Source organism: Pteropus vampyrus, unplaced genomic scaffold (assembly GCF_000151845.1).
Source record: "Pteropus vampyrus isolate Shadow unplaced genomic scaffold, Pvam_2.0 Scaffold1, whole genome shotgun sequence".
NCBI lineage: Eukaryota > Metazoa > Chordata > Mammalia > Chiroptera > Pteropodidae > Pteropus > Pteropus vampyrus.
In genome coordinates, this window is record NW_011888782.1 from 22269403 (window position 1) to 22285953 (window position 16551).

Here is a 16551-nt window from a genome sequence, read left to right on the forward strand (position 1 = left end):
ACATGCTTTGTTTAAAAAGAAAACGTCTGCCCACATGCGTGGAGTGTTTTATAAGTGATGACTCTTGATGACCCCAGGGCCATGGGCTGATTATGAAAGATGCAGCTGTGAGGACCACTCAGATCCTTTTAGGTGACTGATAACTTTTTAAAAATCAGGAGGGCAAGCCCCTGTGAGGAGGCAGGCACGCTGGGAGGAACCGGTGTCCTCTTGTCCTGTCTCCAGCCGGGAGGAGACCTTTTTACAGAGGGCTCTGTGGACCCCAGCACCCATGAGTTCAGGAAGCACATCTAGTGTAGTGCCTGGCACAGAGGAAGTGCCCAGTAAGTATTTGTTGAATGAATGACTTTCAAAATGGAAGGCATAGATAGGATAGAAGTGAAAAGAAAGGGGAGAAAAAGACCTGTGTAGCCTTGAGCCTTTCTCCCTTTCTGTGGAAGCCCATTTCCTCAGGATTGTGAGGATTAAAAGAGATAGTTAACATTCAAGAACCGACCAGTGCTGCCAAATGTTGGCGTGCCTGGATATTCTCTTCCTCAGTAAAATGGGGCAGCTGGGCGACGGTGGGAGTTCTCCCTGTGTGTGTGGACAAGAGTGGATTCAGCTGCAGCTCTCCATCAAGGACCTCGGAGGACCTGTTCTTGGTCTGGGCCCCTGGGTGATTAGGAGGCCCTGACTGGCAGTGGCCACATTGTCCCCTCTCTTCTCTGTGCCCAGGCGTCCTTCGAGGTGTCGGTGGAGGCCCGGAGCTGCCCAGGCAAACACATGGAGCACGTGTTCACCCTGCGGCCCGTGGGGTTCCGAGACAGCCTGGAGGTGGGGGTCACCTACAACTGCCAGTGTGGCTGCAGCACAGGGCTGGAGCTGGACAGCCCCAGATGCAGCGGGAATGGGACTTACATCTGCGGCCTGTGTGAGTGCAACCCTAGCCACCTAGGCACCAGGTGTGAGTGCCAGGAAGGGGAGAACCAGAGCGGGTACCAGAACCTGTGCCGGGAGGCGGAGGGCAAGCCCCTGTGCAGCGGGCGCGGGGAGTGCAGCTGCAACCAGTGCTCCTGCTTCGAGAGCGAGTTTGGGAAGATCTACGGACCCTTCTGTGAGTGCGACAACTTCTCCTGCGCCAGGAACAAAGGAGTCCTCTGCTCAGGTAGGCGCCCCGCGCAAGCACTTCTACTCTGAGCCAGGTACAGGCCCAGGTTCCGTTTGGACACCCCTCAAAGCATGCCTTTCACTTCCTACCACCATCCTCCTAGGGGGGAGAGGAGGGCGGGTCTTGCCCACCAGGCCTGGGGGTGGGGACCAGCGTGCTGAATGCAGAAGTAGGGGGAGGCGCGGCCACATGACTGTGGACTATCAGAGTTGGAGGATCTGTCGTGAGTCACCCAGGATTTGCCTGCACAGCATTCACGACAGGTAGATGTTCTGCCTCTTCTCCCTGCCTCCAGGACAGGGAGCTCACTGGGGCTAGTAGTGCTTATTCCCTTGTTAGACGTCACATTCCTCTCTTATTGCCTCTCTAACAAATTACTGCAAACTTAGTGTTTTTAAACAACACAACTTTATTCTATTACAATTCTGGAAGTCAAAGTCTGAAATGGATGCTATTTGGCTAAAATCCACGTGTCAGCCAAGGCTGCATTCCATTCTGGGGGGAATTGGTTCCCCGGCCTTTTCCGGCTTCTAGAAGCCATCTGCATGCCTTGGCTTGGAGCACCTTCCTCCATTTTCAAAGCCAGCAGCGTAGCATCCTCAGATCTTTCTCTGAGTCAGACCTCTGTCACTTCTCTTTCTCTGACATTCCTGCCTTTCTGTTGTCAGGAGCCTTACAATTATGTTGGACTCGCAAGAATGATCCAGGAAAGTCTCGCCATCTCAAGATCCTTGACTTAATCACATCTGCAAAGTCCCTTTACCATGTAAAGTAACATAGATACAGGCTCTTGGAATTAGGCTGTGGGCATATTGGCAGGGCGCATATTCTGCCTCCCACAGATATGGTTTGAAAGTTTCTTTTTATATTACAGAATATTGTTTCTCAGTAACTTCCATCCAGTGGTTCATATTCTAGACTCCCTCTTCCACATGACAACCTGTCAAACATCTGAAAACTTTAAGTTACTCTTTTCTCTTTTCTTGTCCAGGCTGGACACCAAGTTCCTTCCTTCTCTGAGGGCTCTGACATTTTATTCAGTGTGCTGCTCAGAATCGAGCACGTTGTTTGTCCTCCTGGATGACAAGGGCTCGCCCCAGAGCTCAGCTGAACATTTGCTTCCTGTGATCTGCACATTCCACTTTCATTAACACATATGTCCACTTTTCTTTTTCTTTTCTGTTAAACAAATCACATTATACTATTGAGCTTCTTTTTTAACTTTATTACCAAAATCTGAAAATTTTTAATTTTTTGAATAAACTGTAGCCAAGCCAAGTTTTCATTGTGTTATGTTCGAGCATTTAAGTTCTTGAATCTAAGCACAGGACTTTGCATGGATTCCAATTAAATTACAATTTGGCAACTCTGGAAGTTGCATTCTGATGAGAAACTGTAAAATCGTGTCTCCAAAGGGTCATTCCACTTAACACCATGCCACCTGCAAACAGAGTAAACAGAACAATTTTAGGCAAGATTGTAGTTTCTTCTGCTGTGTATACTGTTGCACATGATGTGTGCATTCTGTTGTTTCCAGGATTCCTTCCTTGAGAATGGGAAGTGTTGATTTAAAAGGAATTTAGAGTATAGCAGGAAAGATAAAGCACACACATGTGCAGCAAATCAGAACATACAAATGATCTGTCATTGTTGGAAGAGTAACCATCCCTCCATGGAAGAAACAAGTGCTGAGGTTTGCACCGACGTGGGTTAGCAAGGGAGGCCTCCTGGGGCCGACCGCACTGTGAGACAAGTATGAGTACACCCTTGGGTGCAGTGTGACCAACACGTTCAAAACTGGAATTGCTCCAGAAAGTGCAGGACATACGAATGTCATAGAAGAGTAAAGTAGGTGGAAGTAGGATCTGATGTGCTGAACATGTGACAGGGATCCACTCTTTCTCTGTCAAAGTGATGATGGATTGGGATTAGCTAGATGGTTCTGTCTGGGTTAGCGGAAAAAGTGCTTAGGATCAGGCAGACCTGGCTCTAAATCCAGTAACACCACATGCTGCTTGTGTCGGTTTGGCCATGGAGCTGTTGTGAGCAATAAGAGGATGTGTAGAAATCATCTAGCACATTGCCTGGCACAAAAGGAGGACCGCTGACCACCATATCCTTTATGAGTCACACCTCTGGAATGCCACACACCTCTGCAAGCCACGGATGCTGCTCCATGTGTGGGAGGGGCCGGCCTTCTCCCTGTAAATCTCTGGGCTTTGCATAAGGGGTCCTAGCATGGTGGGATGGAGTTTCCATTCCCTTTAGCAGCCAACGTAAAAGCTCCAAGAAGCCTGGCAGTGTCTGTAATTGGCTTTCAGCAATGTTTCGTTTTTAAACATATTAGCAAATGTTTTCCTTTGCCCTTGAGAGTCGGAAATAATCCTCTCATGGGTCTTCATTCAGAAGGCTGCTTACGTCTGTCTTGCCTGGGAGCAGGGACTTGCAAGTCAGACGACACATGCAAGTTCCATCCCTGCAATTTATCAGCCCACTGCTTGGGCTGTCCTGGACTTACAGTCCTTCTGTCTTTAAGAATGGCCTAACACCCCTCATTTCTGCATTATTTTGAGAATTGAAGATGTAGATACAGGAGCTGGCGTGGTACTTGGCCGGAAACAGGGCCCAGAGCAAGGTAGATGCCTCCTCTCCCTCTCTCAGATGTTGACGATTCTATGAACACAGCAGAGAGACTAGAGGTGCAGTGTCGGTGGGGTGGAGGTAGAATAAGGGGATGAACAGGGGGTGGTGATAGATGAGGTGTGAGTGGCCTCAGTAGAACCCACAGTTCTTCTGAGTGAATGTTGCCTTTCTGAGCTCTACCGCGCCCCAGTGCTCCTTCTCTCCTCCCTTCGCTCCATACAGTCCTGTGGCAATGGGAGACTCTCCCATTCCTGGGTGGAGAAGCGGGAGGTTCAAGAAGCCCTCGATGCATCCACAGGCACGTTTTATTCAAGTCACTAACTCTCCAGATTTCTGAGATGGGGTGTCTTTTTCTCCACCGTTGGAAAAGCCATACACATTTTTAAAGGAAAGTTGAAAAAATATAGGGAAGTCAATGGATGTGTGGTCATTTTGTGTCATTTGTCTCCTTGGCGGACCAGGATTAATTTGGACCATCTGACGAACCAGGCAAGGAACTCTTTCCTCCCTCACCGGTTCCCATATATTCCTTCCAAAACTGCGTGCTTAGTCAAGAAGATGACTCTAGGTAGCTGGAGTATATTCTGAGGTCAAGAATGTGCTGAAGAGTAGAAAGAAACAAAACAAATTGTTCATAATTCCATCACTCATACTTTTAAAAGATTAGTATTTTTTCTTCTAAACTTTCCCTTCTAAGTTAATGTGTGTGTTTGTGGCTGTATACAATTTCGTATCTTGCTTGTTCACATACTATTATAGCCTAAGAAGCATTTGAAGTTGAATTACTTTACTCCATCGTTAATTGGGACATTTTGACTTTCTTTGCATCGCATCCCCAAGTAGCCTGTTCAATCCTTTCACTCTAAAAGCAACAACATGTTGAGATGTAAAGCTATCCAAGCCTTCCTGGAGAAAGCAGTTTCTGGAATGAGGTCACCGTTGTTTTGATTATCGAGGAAGGACTTAAAACCCAGCCCAGTTCCAGGCAGGACTTGATAGCACCAGGCAGCAGCTCCTTGCACACTGATGTATCGCTCAGCTCTTCGTTGGTTGTCTCTCAAACGCTGTAGCTTGTTCAGGAGGCAGCTGAGAGTGGGTGTGTGAGGGGTTCCAGCCCCCAATTCCTTGGCACCCGTGGTTGGCGTGGGGCTCCCACTCTGGAATTATGTGTGTTGGCTTTGAGCTCTTGGGCTGCTGTTGCATTTGGGGTTTTTGTGGGAGAGAAGTCTGTTTCCCAATAACCACTCTGGTCTTGAAGATGCTGACTCAGAGACTCACATGCAGCTGACTTCAGCATTCTTTCACGGTCTTTCTCACCCCTTTGCCCTACAGCCTGTCCGATAGGGAACTGAGTGGCTGTGGTCCGCCTTCAGACGGAGGCGGAAGCAGAGCAAGGGCCAGAATTGGTGGGGACATCCTCTAGAACAGCAGTCCCCAACCTTTTTGGCACCAGGGACTGGTGCTCCTATGAGACTCTAATGCCCGATGATCCAAAATGGAGCCGAGGAGGTGATGCTAGTGTTGGGGAGCGGCTGCAAATTCAGATGAAGCTGGCTCACCCACTGCTCACCTCCTGCTGTGTGGCCCGGTTCCTAACAGGCCACAGACTGGTATTGGTCAATGGCCCGGGGTTTGGGGACCCCTGTTCTAGAAACTCCTTCCACTTCTCTCTGGTCTTTCTGTCCGTAAGAGGCTTATAGTCCTCACCTCACCTCCCCCACCAAGAGATAGGACCGAGAGGGAAAAGCAAGCAGTTACAGGTTTGTAATATGTTACACATCATAAAAGTTAGCAGTGAAGCAGATCAGACTAAGATCTGGAAGCAACTGAACAACTTTGTTATTACTTTTGTGACACACTGTCATGGAAATGTATGTACGGTCAGGGCTATTGCGTTTCTAGAGGCGACATAACTTTGAGAATGGTTCTGTACACAGGCTGTTCCTACGGGTGCAAAGGAAGCTTTACGGGGCCACGATGAGGTTTCTGTTCTTTTTAGTGTTGTCAAGCCTGGCCCTCCAGAATTTCACTACTAATAGAATATGAGAAGTAGGACATGGTCTGTTTTGTTGTTTTTAATGTCATAAAAGATTATATATTGCTCAGACTTTGTTGTTCTTTGTACCCAAAAAGTGCATTTCCTGGGATTTGAGTTAGTCCATCATGGTAAACTGTGGAAACCGGTTGCAACCCTGATGCTTTCAACAGCCTCTGTACTTAAAATGCCTGCACTGGGGTTCGTTGAATGATTCGCTAGTAGTCGGCCTACTTCTTGGATTTCAGATACTGAGGCAATTTAAATCAAACAGGATAGCGAATTTTGAACAGAACCCATTTGGTCTCATGACTGTGAGAGCCCCAAAGTATATCTAAATAACTTCTGATATATTTTACTTCATCTAACAGGCTATTTGGCCAGTTATGTATGTATGTTGTATGTATTTATGTATGTTGTATGTATGTTGCCGGGGAGGGTATATGTGCATGTGCATGTGTGTGTATGTGTGTGTATATATATCCTTTAACATGTGGCTGGCAATTAGAGGTCAGGGGGTATCTGCAGTTCTCGCCCGAACATAAAAAAATGGGGAGTGACACCAGTGAAATGATTCATGATGGCCAGAGCCGGCATCTAAGCACAAGTTTTGAGTCCGGGCTAATGGCTTCCAGAAGGCTTCACAGGGTTCTGTTAAACCTCTCCAGTTAAAAGTGTCTCTGACATTATGGCCTAGTCTGGACTTCTTGATTCTTACCAAATGAAATACCTCCTGTGGCAACAGTTGTTCAGATATGTTTATAAAAGTACTTCTCACCGTATTTATACCATTTTCTTCACAAATTCATTTTTACACTCAGAATCAGCATCCTGGTGGCCTTTCCTGGGGCTTCGGTCACAGCTGTACCTTCTGTCACTCCACTGCAATGTGCATATTTAATAAATGATTTGTTACAGGACCATATTGGATGTGGCTCTATGACAGAGGGCTCAAATGTAGTTTTTGAATGAATTAAGATCTGACATATTTAATTTCTCAAGAAAGGGGCCTCTTGGTGGGAGGGCTACCACTGTGTGCTTCAGGTGAGAGAGCCTAGAAAATTCTTTAGGTTTTTCACGTATTATCAATCTCTTCTCAGTTCGTTCATGGTTACCCAGATACTATTTGTAAATATGAGACTATATATATATATATAATCTTCTATATAAAGGGTCCCTCTCCTCTCTCTCAAAGGCATATCCTACATAGCAGCTTCCCTTACCTGATATTATATAAATCCTAATTGTGCACATGACAACAAAGGCCAAGAGTGTCACATTCTATCTTGGAGTATTCGGAATATGGTTGCTCTCAGAACAGAATTTGCTATAGCAGAGGTCCCCAATCCCTGGGCCACCAGCTGGTATTGGTCTGTGGCCTGTTAGGAACCAGGCCACACAGCAGGAGGTGAGTGGCAAGGGAGCAAGCAAAGCTTCATCTGTCTTTGCAGCTGCTCCCCAGCGCTAGCATCACTGCCTTGGCTCTACCTCAGATCATCAGGCATTAGGTTCTCATAGAAGCACAGGTCCCTGGTACCAAAAAGGTTGGAGACTGCTGTGCTATAGGATTCTTCAATAACTCTGATTACAAGTAATGATATAACTGTAATTTGTGAAGGTACTTCCAGTGAAGACCATTTAATGGAATGGTTGAGAACTAGTGCATGTTCACATCTGGATTCTAAACTTGTCACTGCCCTTTTCTGCTTCTTTGACCTTGGCCTCTTCAGGTATCCTCTCTGACAGATTTTCTTATGTGTCAAATATCCTAGAGGGTTGTTGTGAGCATTGAATAGGATAATACTCTAAAGCTCCTTGCATGCTGCCTCTCCACCAGGGGTATTGAATGAATGTCATTACCTGCCCACGCCGTCCCTGGAGGACTCTTTCTTACACAGAGATGAGCATCAGAGACATTCATGACATCAAAACAGGTTGGTTTCAGAAGTTCTCAATGGGCATCCTGTGGTCAGGAATGCTCTAAGAATTCCATGTGTATCCAGATGATGCTCAAGTCCACTTGAAAGGCAAAAAGAAGCCAAAATTTAGGGGCTTAGTCATGTGAGGAAACAGTGCATCTTTCAGACCAGCCACGTGAACCAAGTGAGGTGGGCTGCTCAGCTCTGGCGTCAGCCAGCTTCTTGTAGCTTGTGGTTGGAGAAAGCTCTTTGGAAAAGCCAGAGCGTAGTAAGTATCTGATCATAGTGCAGCTACAGATATGGAAACAGTGATCTACTGCTGAGGGTTATCTTATTTCAGGTAGCTGGCTGCATTCTTCTCATTCGACTAGAGCTCACTGAGCATTCCTCATAAAGTGTTATACTCGGTGCCATACAGAGTTAGAGTGTCTTGCAGTCTTGAATTAATTTCTAAATTTTTGTGGCCCCATGGAATTTTCCACTTCTCAGAAACTTCCTGGGATTGAAGAATGAGGATATGAATCATTTGAGCTACTACCTTTGCCCTCCAGATTTACGCGAGATCTTTAAAGACAAGAAAGAGAGCATTGGAAAGGCATTTTGAGAGCCTGCCTTGTTCTCTGCTCTGAGCTTAGCTCTGGGAATGAAGTCTTCTTACTGCCTTTGCTCACTGCTCAGATCCTGTTTTTAGAAATATCTTAAGCAACAATTCACCAGTGATTGTGAAAAATAGAGTAATCTAAGATTTGGCTCTTACTGCCCTTCTCTCTCTAATTGGACAGGGAAGAGTGCAAACAGGAGCCCCTGTGATAAGCACTCTGCACATGCCTTTGAACTTCAGGCCTGGTCCTTAAGGTCATGAAGTTTGGCTTGTGAGGGAAATAATGAAATTTAAAAAGCAAAGGAAAGTCCTAGGAAGACCATGTCAAAAATAAGATATTAGTCATGTATAGCTTTCGGTGGTATTAGCTTTTTGATATATTGAATAACGTTAAAAAATTTTTCATTCTTAGTTAAACCGAAAACTATGGGAGACCTCCAGCGACTGAAAGAGTTATTCCTAAGGCCCCTTTGATTCTATTTCTTGGGTGTTGAGCTGTCACGTTGAGTTTCGTCTTGATTTTTAGAAACACATAATCGATTACAGCCCTCTGCTGCTCAGTGCCTTTGTCAGGGTGGGGCGGGATTGGATGGAGTCCTGATTTCATTCGGGGTGAGTGTCTATGACTCTCAGAACATTGACCTAAGAATCTCCACCCAGATACAACCACTCCCTGGTGTCTGGAAGTTGCTCTGAGCTAGTCTGACCAGCTGGAAGTTTTGATTCTTCTCTCCAGGGTGCCTTCTTGAGCCTGGCCTGTTGCCCTCTGACCTGGAGGAGGGGGCCTGCTATCACCCCAGCCAACACCCACCCTCATCCCAAAGTCTTGATTAGGTGACCCCACTATCCCCAAACTAAAGAAATGTTCTTCCCAGGTTGGCATGTTATTTGACATCACAACGTTGGACTTTAGCAATAGGCAAATGTGGTAATGCAAGGCAAGTATTTTAATGCTCTTTTTACTATATTGATACAGTTTTCTTGGAAACAAACTGAGGCTAATTTATTAGTATTTTGCACTCATCGTGAACAAGCACTAATAATGCATCTCATGTAATACCACTGATCACACAGAGTAGTTCAACTGTGGATTACTGCTTTGACCGTTTACATTTGGGAAAACAGAGGCCCAGAACCTAGACTAAAGCTTCTTGCTATTCTTGATTAGAGATTTATACCAGGAGAAACTTGCAAATAAATAGTGACCTGGTTTTCACCTAATTTTACTTATTTCGATTAGCATGAGACCATTCCCAAATATCTGAATTGCCAGTCCAGCCCTCCCTGCCACCACCCAAGCATTTAGCCTGCATTTTCCAAGACTTACCTAATAAGTGAGTGATCTTTATTTCAGTCAAAATTTTAGGAAACATTTAGTGTCTGTTTTCCTAAATGAGTGTCCCTGGGTTACATAGGGATATATTAGACACAACAGACCAGGCTGAAGGATACAAGTGGACCAAGGGACCGGCTGAGGTACCCGTCGTGTGATTATTATTTGATGAAAGGCACAGAGGGTTTCTCCTTAGTATTCAGTGAGTATCTTGGCTATTGTCATTGATTATGCTGAACGTACTTTTCTTAAACGAACTTTTATTAGTCTATTTTAACCTATAAAACACTCTTGACATGATGATCTCATTTAGTTGTTGTTATTTTACCGGGAGATTGATGTGACATTTACTGACCCAACCCATGTTGGGGAGGCTGTGGCTGAGAAGATTGGCATGTTGGCCACGCTCCACACCGATGTTGGCTCAAAGCCCTGACCCACAAAAAGCCCACCTCCCCTAACCCTCGGCAGGTGCTCTTCTCTGGACGGCTGCTTCCTGCCATCTCGTGGCTTAGCTGGGCTCCTGGCAGCTAAGCTTCACTGTGGCCCACTTGTGTGACATTCCAAACCAACTCTGTCCATTGAAAGTGCTGCACCAGGCTCTGAACAGTGGCCAACTGAGGGGAGGAATATGGCAAGTGCTAACCAACCACAACAACATGACAGTTTTCTAGGTTGAAAATAGTAGCCCTGTCATCCTGTTGCAGTGATCAAGAGGGTAGTGAACGCATGTGTCTCCAGATGTGGTTGACATTTCCCCAGAAGTGCCTGCCAGGTGGATCGGACAGGTTTAGCCAGACTCAAGATGTTGATCTAAAATACCTCTATATTTTTGGCCACAAGCCTTCTGTTTTTTCTGAGTCAGCATTCTCAGCTGTTTACAGACTTCTTTGAAACTGGAGAGATGAGTTCATTAAAGAACATGGGATTTTTTTCCATCTTCCCTTCATTGCCTTGATCTCCCTGTGATTGATAGAGTTGGGCCAGAGACCAAGTCCTTTCCTCACCTCTCATGTGAAATGCAGTGGTAATAAGAAGGGCTTAGCAGCTGGGCAGCAGCATGGAGAAATCAGGTGCAAGGTCAGAAAGGCAAAGCTATCCTTCGAGTGGACTCCTTTGTCTTCAGCAGGAGAATGAGCTTTCTACTCAGTCTTGTCACCTCAGAAAGTAATGTTGAGGTTTGGGGAAGATTTTCGCTTAGACCACACCCCCTTATTTGTTTGGTAGTGGTTGTATTTTGCTGCTCAGATACAGGATGCAACATGTGGTCCAACAGATGAAGGCAAAGGGCGGTGGGATTCTCAGGGACTTGCCTCTCGGGAAGCACCATCGGTTGACTTTGTCAGAGCTGGGTCGTTGACACTAAGCAAGGACAGAGGAGAAGTTGGCCCTGAGACTAAGGATGCATCATTATTCACATCTCTGAAGAGTCTTGCTGGAGAAATCAGTACAATATGCAAGAACAGTAATGGGGTACAAAGTCTGTGACTTTTGCTGGACTGTGACCATGTCCTGCCAAAGGAAAGAGAAATCTTAATCCTTTCTTCCTCCTCTTACCCTGAAGTAATGGGACATGTGTTAAGAATTTACAATATCTCAAGACTCATGTTTGAGTTCATAAGCATCAAAAATACTTCTGTTTCTTTTCTAATTCCTAGCATCGGATGTCTTCCCCCAAGGCATCGGGGTGATCCCGGTGATATTCACAGGCTCCAATAAACAGTAACATATTCTGAGCATCTGTTGTGTGCCTGATACTATGCTAGCCATTGGGCAAACAAAAATAAAACACCATCTTTGATTTTGTACGGTGTAGGCTAATGAGATGAGGCAAATGAGTCAACAAAATATATCCATGTGATAAGTGATTATACATAACACTGTCCTTCTTAACGAAGTCTTCTGGTCGGCTATAGAACATGCTCAGGTGTCTTCAATTAAAAAAAAAATAGAAAAGACACTCTCACCCCCCCACCCCACTCACTGCCAGCTGCTCTTTCCTCCATATTCGCAGCCATATTTCTCAAAACATATGTCTATAGTGTCTTTATTTGTCACCTCCCACTCAGCCCTCACCTCAGTCCAATTTGGATTCGTCCTGTGATTCTGCCAACATAGGTCTTCCCAGACCCCTAATGGGCTTGTCCTGCTATACATAATAGACTTTTCCAGCCCTCAGCTTGACTCCTCAGCAGCAGCTGGCACTGTTGAGCATGCTTGCCGTGAAATGCTCTCTGCTTACTTTCAATCACAACTTTTTAGTTTCCTTTACTGGATCCTTCTCCTCTAGCAACCAGTTTGGGGCTAGGATTGCCCTCCACATGGCCTGGTTGTCCTCTCCCCATATTCTCTCTGGGGAATCTCATCAAGCCCACACCTTCCGTTAGCCCCATGTTGCTCAGACTTGCTTCGAGGCTCCCTTTAGCTACTGGCTTTCTTGACAACTCTACTTGGATGTCTTAAATGCACCTCGGTCTCGGGATGTCTCAGACTGATCTCATGATCTCCTTGCAAGCCATGGTTCTCTTCTGATTTTTCCTGTCTTCACCTTTCATCCAGTCATGCAAGGCAGAAACCCGGGAATCATCTTGTTTCCTACCTTCTCAACTTCTACATCCTACCTGCCACAGTCTTATCCACTGACCTCTCATATTTCTTCTAGATTTGTCTTTTCTCCACCTCTGCTACCCTCGTTTCAGTCCATCTGATCTTCACACTGCAGTCAAAATGATTGTTTCAAAACAAAAATATGCTGATGTTCAACACCTTTTAGGGGCTGCGAGTGGTTTGGAATGGCCAGAACCTGGGGTGCCTGGGGAAGCAGGAGCAGGTGAAGAGACTCGCGAGGTAGGCTGGGATGTTGGACAGTGAAAGTCCCTCTGTTGTGCACAAAGTATAAATATGGAAGGCATACTGTAAGTGTTGAGGAGCCATTGAAGGGTTTTAAGCAAGCGTGTTGTCACATAATTTACATTTTAGAAAAATGATTGAGAAGGCCATATAGGAAATGACTTGGGGGAAGGGACAGACCATAGAATGAAAAATCAACCAGGAGAATGCCATCATGTCCAGGGGAGGCTCTCATCTCACCACAGTGAAGGCATTTATTGTCAGGCCATCTGGGGCCTAGAGGATAAACTCAAACTCCTCAGTGTAGCTCTCAGGCCCGCTTCCTCCACAATCGCTCCCCTCACTCCTCCCCTCCCCTCTCCTCCTCCCCCCCCCTTCCTTCTTTCTTTCACTTCTTCCGTCCCTTCCATCTACAGACCCATACCGACGACTAGGATATCTAGCCCCCTTGTTATCCATCTCTCCTTTTTAAATACTTTTCTTCCAGGCTGCCCGTTCTCCCTGTTCATCCTCACAAATGAACACACCCTATTTTTGCACCTCAATTTGCCTTCCCTCCTCCACTCTTCCAAAACCTATAGCTTAACCTGAAGCCTGTCTCAGGCTCTTCAGGTTTCTCCCTGCTCTGACTTCGGACAGCAATGTCAGTGGTGGAGGAACCTTAGCACTCACCTAGTCCACCATCCTTACTTTATAGATAAGAAAGTAGAGGCCATGAGTGATTTGATGATCTGTGATTTAAAAGAGCTAGATTTGTGGATGGGTCCATTGCATGTTTTTAACTATATGACAGCTTGGGTCACCTTGACCATTTATCCTATGCGTTGTTTCTGTTTCTGTCACTTAATCATGACCGAGTTATACTGCAGAGGCAGTACACATAGTGGTTGGGAATTTGGGCTCCAGAGCCAAACAGATGTAGTTCAAATCCCAGCCCTGACACCTACCTGCAGTGTGACTTCAGATAAATTACTTGGCCTCTCCATGCCTCATTTTCCACAGGTGGGAAAAATTACGGTAATAATTGTACCACTGCATAGGGTTACTGGGGGGACTAATGAAATAATCCAAGTTAAGTGCTTAAAGCATACAATTCTCTATTGCACATTTACAAAGGATCTTCCCAATACGGTAAGACAGACAAGGCACTATCTCTCTTTTATCGATGAGGAAACTGGACAACTGCCCAGAGCCAGCAAGAAGGTAGCTGAGATTGCACAGAAGCATCCATTCAGAAAGGACGTCCCCAGCCGAGCATTTATTTCCAAAGAGTTTCAAGTGGAGTTACAAAGATCAGGCTGAGTTGGCCAGAGGAGACTCTCTGTGTGAGCTGAGTTCAAGGCTGGTGTTTAGCTGAGCGGTGCTGTGCTTTCTCTGTGGGTGGAGCCTCCCTTAGTTGGCAGGTTCTGCAGTCAATAACTCACCCTTGGCAAGACAATGCGGTGTTTACAGGCTTCGGAAGCCTCTGGTGAGGACGCCACTTGTCAAGAGAGACTTCTCTTTTGCCCCTGGAGGTTTAGTTTCTACTGAGGTGCCTGGAGCCAGGCTAAGATTCCTTATGAGGGAACTGGGAACATACCCTGTGCATTTCAAAAAGCTCCGTTCTTTACTTTTTGGAACCAAAGCCAGTCCACGTATGGAAGGGAAAGATAGAGTAGTGGGAGGGGCACATTCCTGCAGGGACCAGACTCAGAGACACCCTGAGAACATGGGCACAGCACAGGCGGAACATGGGCACAGCACAGGCGGAGCGGGGACACTCGAGGACACGGTAGGGCCAGTTATGTAACGCTAACCTGCTTGTCAACAAAGAACCAGGAAGAGCGCTTACTAGGCGGGAGTTCCCCTTCCTTTTCAGAAGCCCCAGACAGAGAGGCCATACCCTTTGCAAGCCCGTGTGTGCATTTGGCTGCAGAGAGGTCAGCCCGTGTCTGGCTTCGGTTCTCCATGGAGATTTGTGTGAGTGCCAGGATATCTGTGACAATGAGGCTCCTCTCCTCTGCTGTGTGTCCACAGGCTCAGAGAGGCGGCTCCAAACATCCACCCAGTGCTGAAGAGGGTAGGGCTGTGGGATCTAAACCCAATTGCCCTGGCTCAGCAGATTCTCTGAGACCTTGAGTCACAACAGCCCCCTGTGACTGGACGCACATAAAGCTCTGAGTTGGTTTCCTGCACTTTTTAACATGGTTGTTGGAGAGTTCCAGGAGCTGGGCCCAGGGTCTCACCCAGAGGTGTCCAGAACACAGACAAGAAGACCTGACTTCTAGTGACAGGGAAATATCCCAAATGAGTAAAGGCTTTCCAGCACACACCCCTTTTTCTTTCTCTCTTGACCACTGCCTATGTATGCTACTGGCTCTGGTTCTGAAGGGAAGAGAAAGAGAGGAGGGGGGGAGACTATGGGGCAGACACGGCTGTGAGCAGAGAGGGTGCTGAGGCTGTGGGAGAGGGAGGGGGCTTGCGGCTGGAGGAAAGGGGGATACCGTGAGAGGGAACAATGAAAGAGAGAGGAAGTGATCACGTATACTTGTGTAAGAGAGACGCTGACTGTGGGAGAGGGAGAGGGGACTGTGAGAACAGCGAAAGGACAGTGCCCTTCCAGTCTTAGGAACCGAGCTTAGTCCTCCCCACCACAGCCTTCTGCCAGCCAGATGGACTCCTGGAGGGGACAGAAGCTGTCAGAGGGGACGGAAGCTGTCGCAGGGAACGGAAGCTGTCAGAGAGACGGAAACTATCACAGGGGACGGAAGCTGCCTCTGAGGGAAGCCACAGTGCATTCCCGAGCGGAATGGGAGCTATTTCTGGACCAGCTGTGGAGAGACAGTGTGTACCCTGAGGGTCATAGAGCCCCGCCCCGGACAAGTAGCTGTTCCCCTCCCAAGGGCCAGGTTTTCTTCCCTCCCTCACTGACCACACATTGCGTCCCCGCTGTCCTCTGGCACACCTCGGGAGCTCCTCAAGCAGGGCCTCCGGCACCTTTGGGTGTCAGCCTCCCCACCAAGGCACTGGGGCCAGCCAGGTGTTCTTACTTCAGATTGGACTTGGGTTGGGTAAACTTATGGGGTCCTTATGCCTTTGATTTTAGTTCCCAGAAAGCGCTCCCCTTCCCATTCTCCACGGTCTATGACTCTAAGCTTCCCCTTCTCCTCCCTCTCATTATAACCGCAACAGCAGTGACGATGATGTTGAAGATAGTTAGCATTTACTGAACACTCACTACATGCCAAACGCTAGGTACCTCATACGGGTTAGGTGCTTTAACTCACAATAACCCTACAATTGGGATTTCTATGAGCCCCATTTTAAAAATGAAGAAACCAAGCTACAGAGGGATTATACATCCATTCCTTCTGGTCAATAGCAAATTCACGAGGCCAACCCAGGCACTGATTCCAGAAGCCTCGTGTTAACCACTGCACTCCACTGCCCCATTTTCCAAATGTATTTTTGTAGCCCGGCTCTGTTCTTCACCACCCACCATGTTCCATTAGTAAACGGGCTCCTTCTCATCCTCGGCCTTATACAGGAAACCCACTTCCTCCTTTTCCTGTAACTGGTGGTCCCTGAGAGCTTTGTTGGGGGAAGTTGGGGGGCTGGCCTTTCCCACACCCCAGGCAGCAGTCTCCTCCCTCCTCAGTGCTGCTTTCAGATCTTCGCTTTCCACCCCCTGGAACTCACTGCCCTCCTCTGAGGTTGTGGCATCTCACTGCATGGTCCTCATCCCTGTCACTGATCTCCTGGTCTCTCCCTATATTGCACCTCACGCTTGCCCCGTCTCCCCCAAGCCCTACCTTCCTGGCAGCCTGCATCTCCCTGTGCTGAGCCATCCAATGCATCGGTCTTAATTCTTTGATTGCTCAGCCCCAGTGGCAATGCCAGCAATTCCAGCTGCCATTACCTGAGAGCCCCCATGTGACAGATACCGTGTGAGGGGCTTTATCTAAGCAATAGTCCCTGTGTTTCTAACAACATTCCCACGACGAAGGCACGGTCCTCGTTGACAAGTGAGGAAACGGATCA

General features: G+C 47.1%; 1 protein-coding gene across 1 annotated transcript in view; it reads left to right on the forward strand.

Moving 5' to 3' along the window:
• ITGB5 (integrin subunit beta 5) overlaps positions 1-16551 on the forward strand; it is a 115526-nt gene that overhangs the window by 81190 nt on the left and 17785 nt on the right. The window contains exon 10 of the mRNA XM_011368299.2: positions 718-1147. Coding sequence (XP_011366601.1) covers positions 718-1147 — 430 coding nt within the window. The remainder of the gene's footprint in view (positions 1-717; positions 1148-16551) is intronic.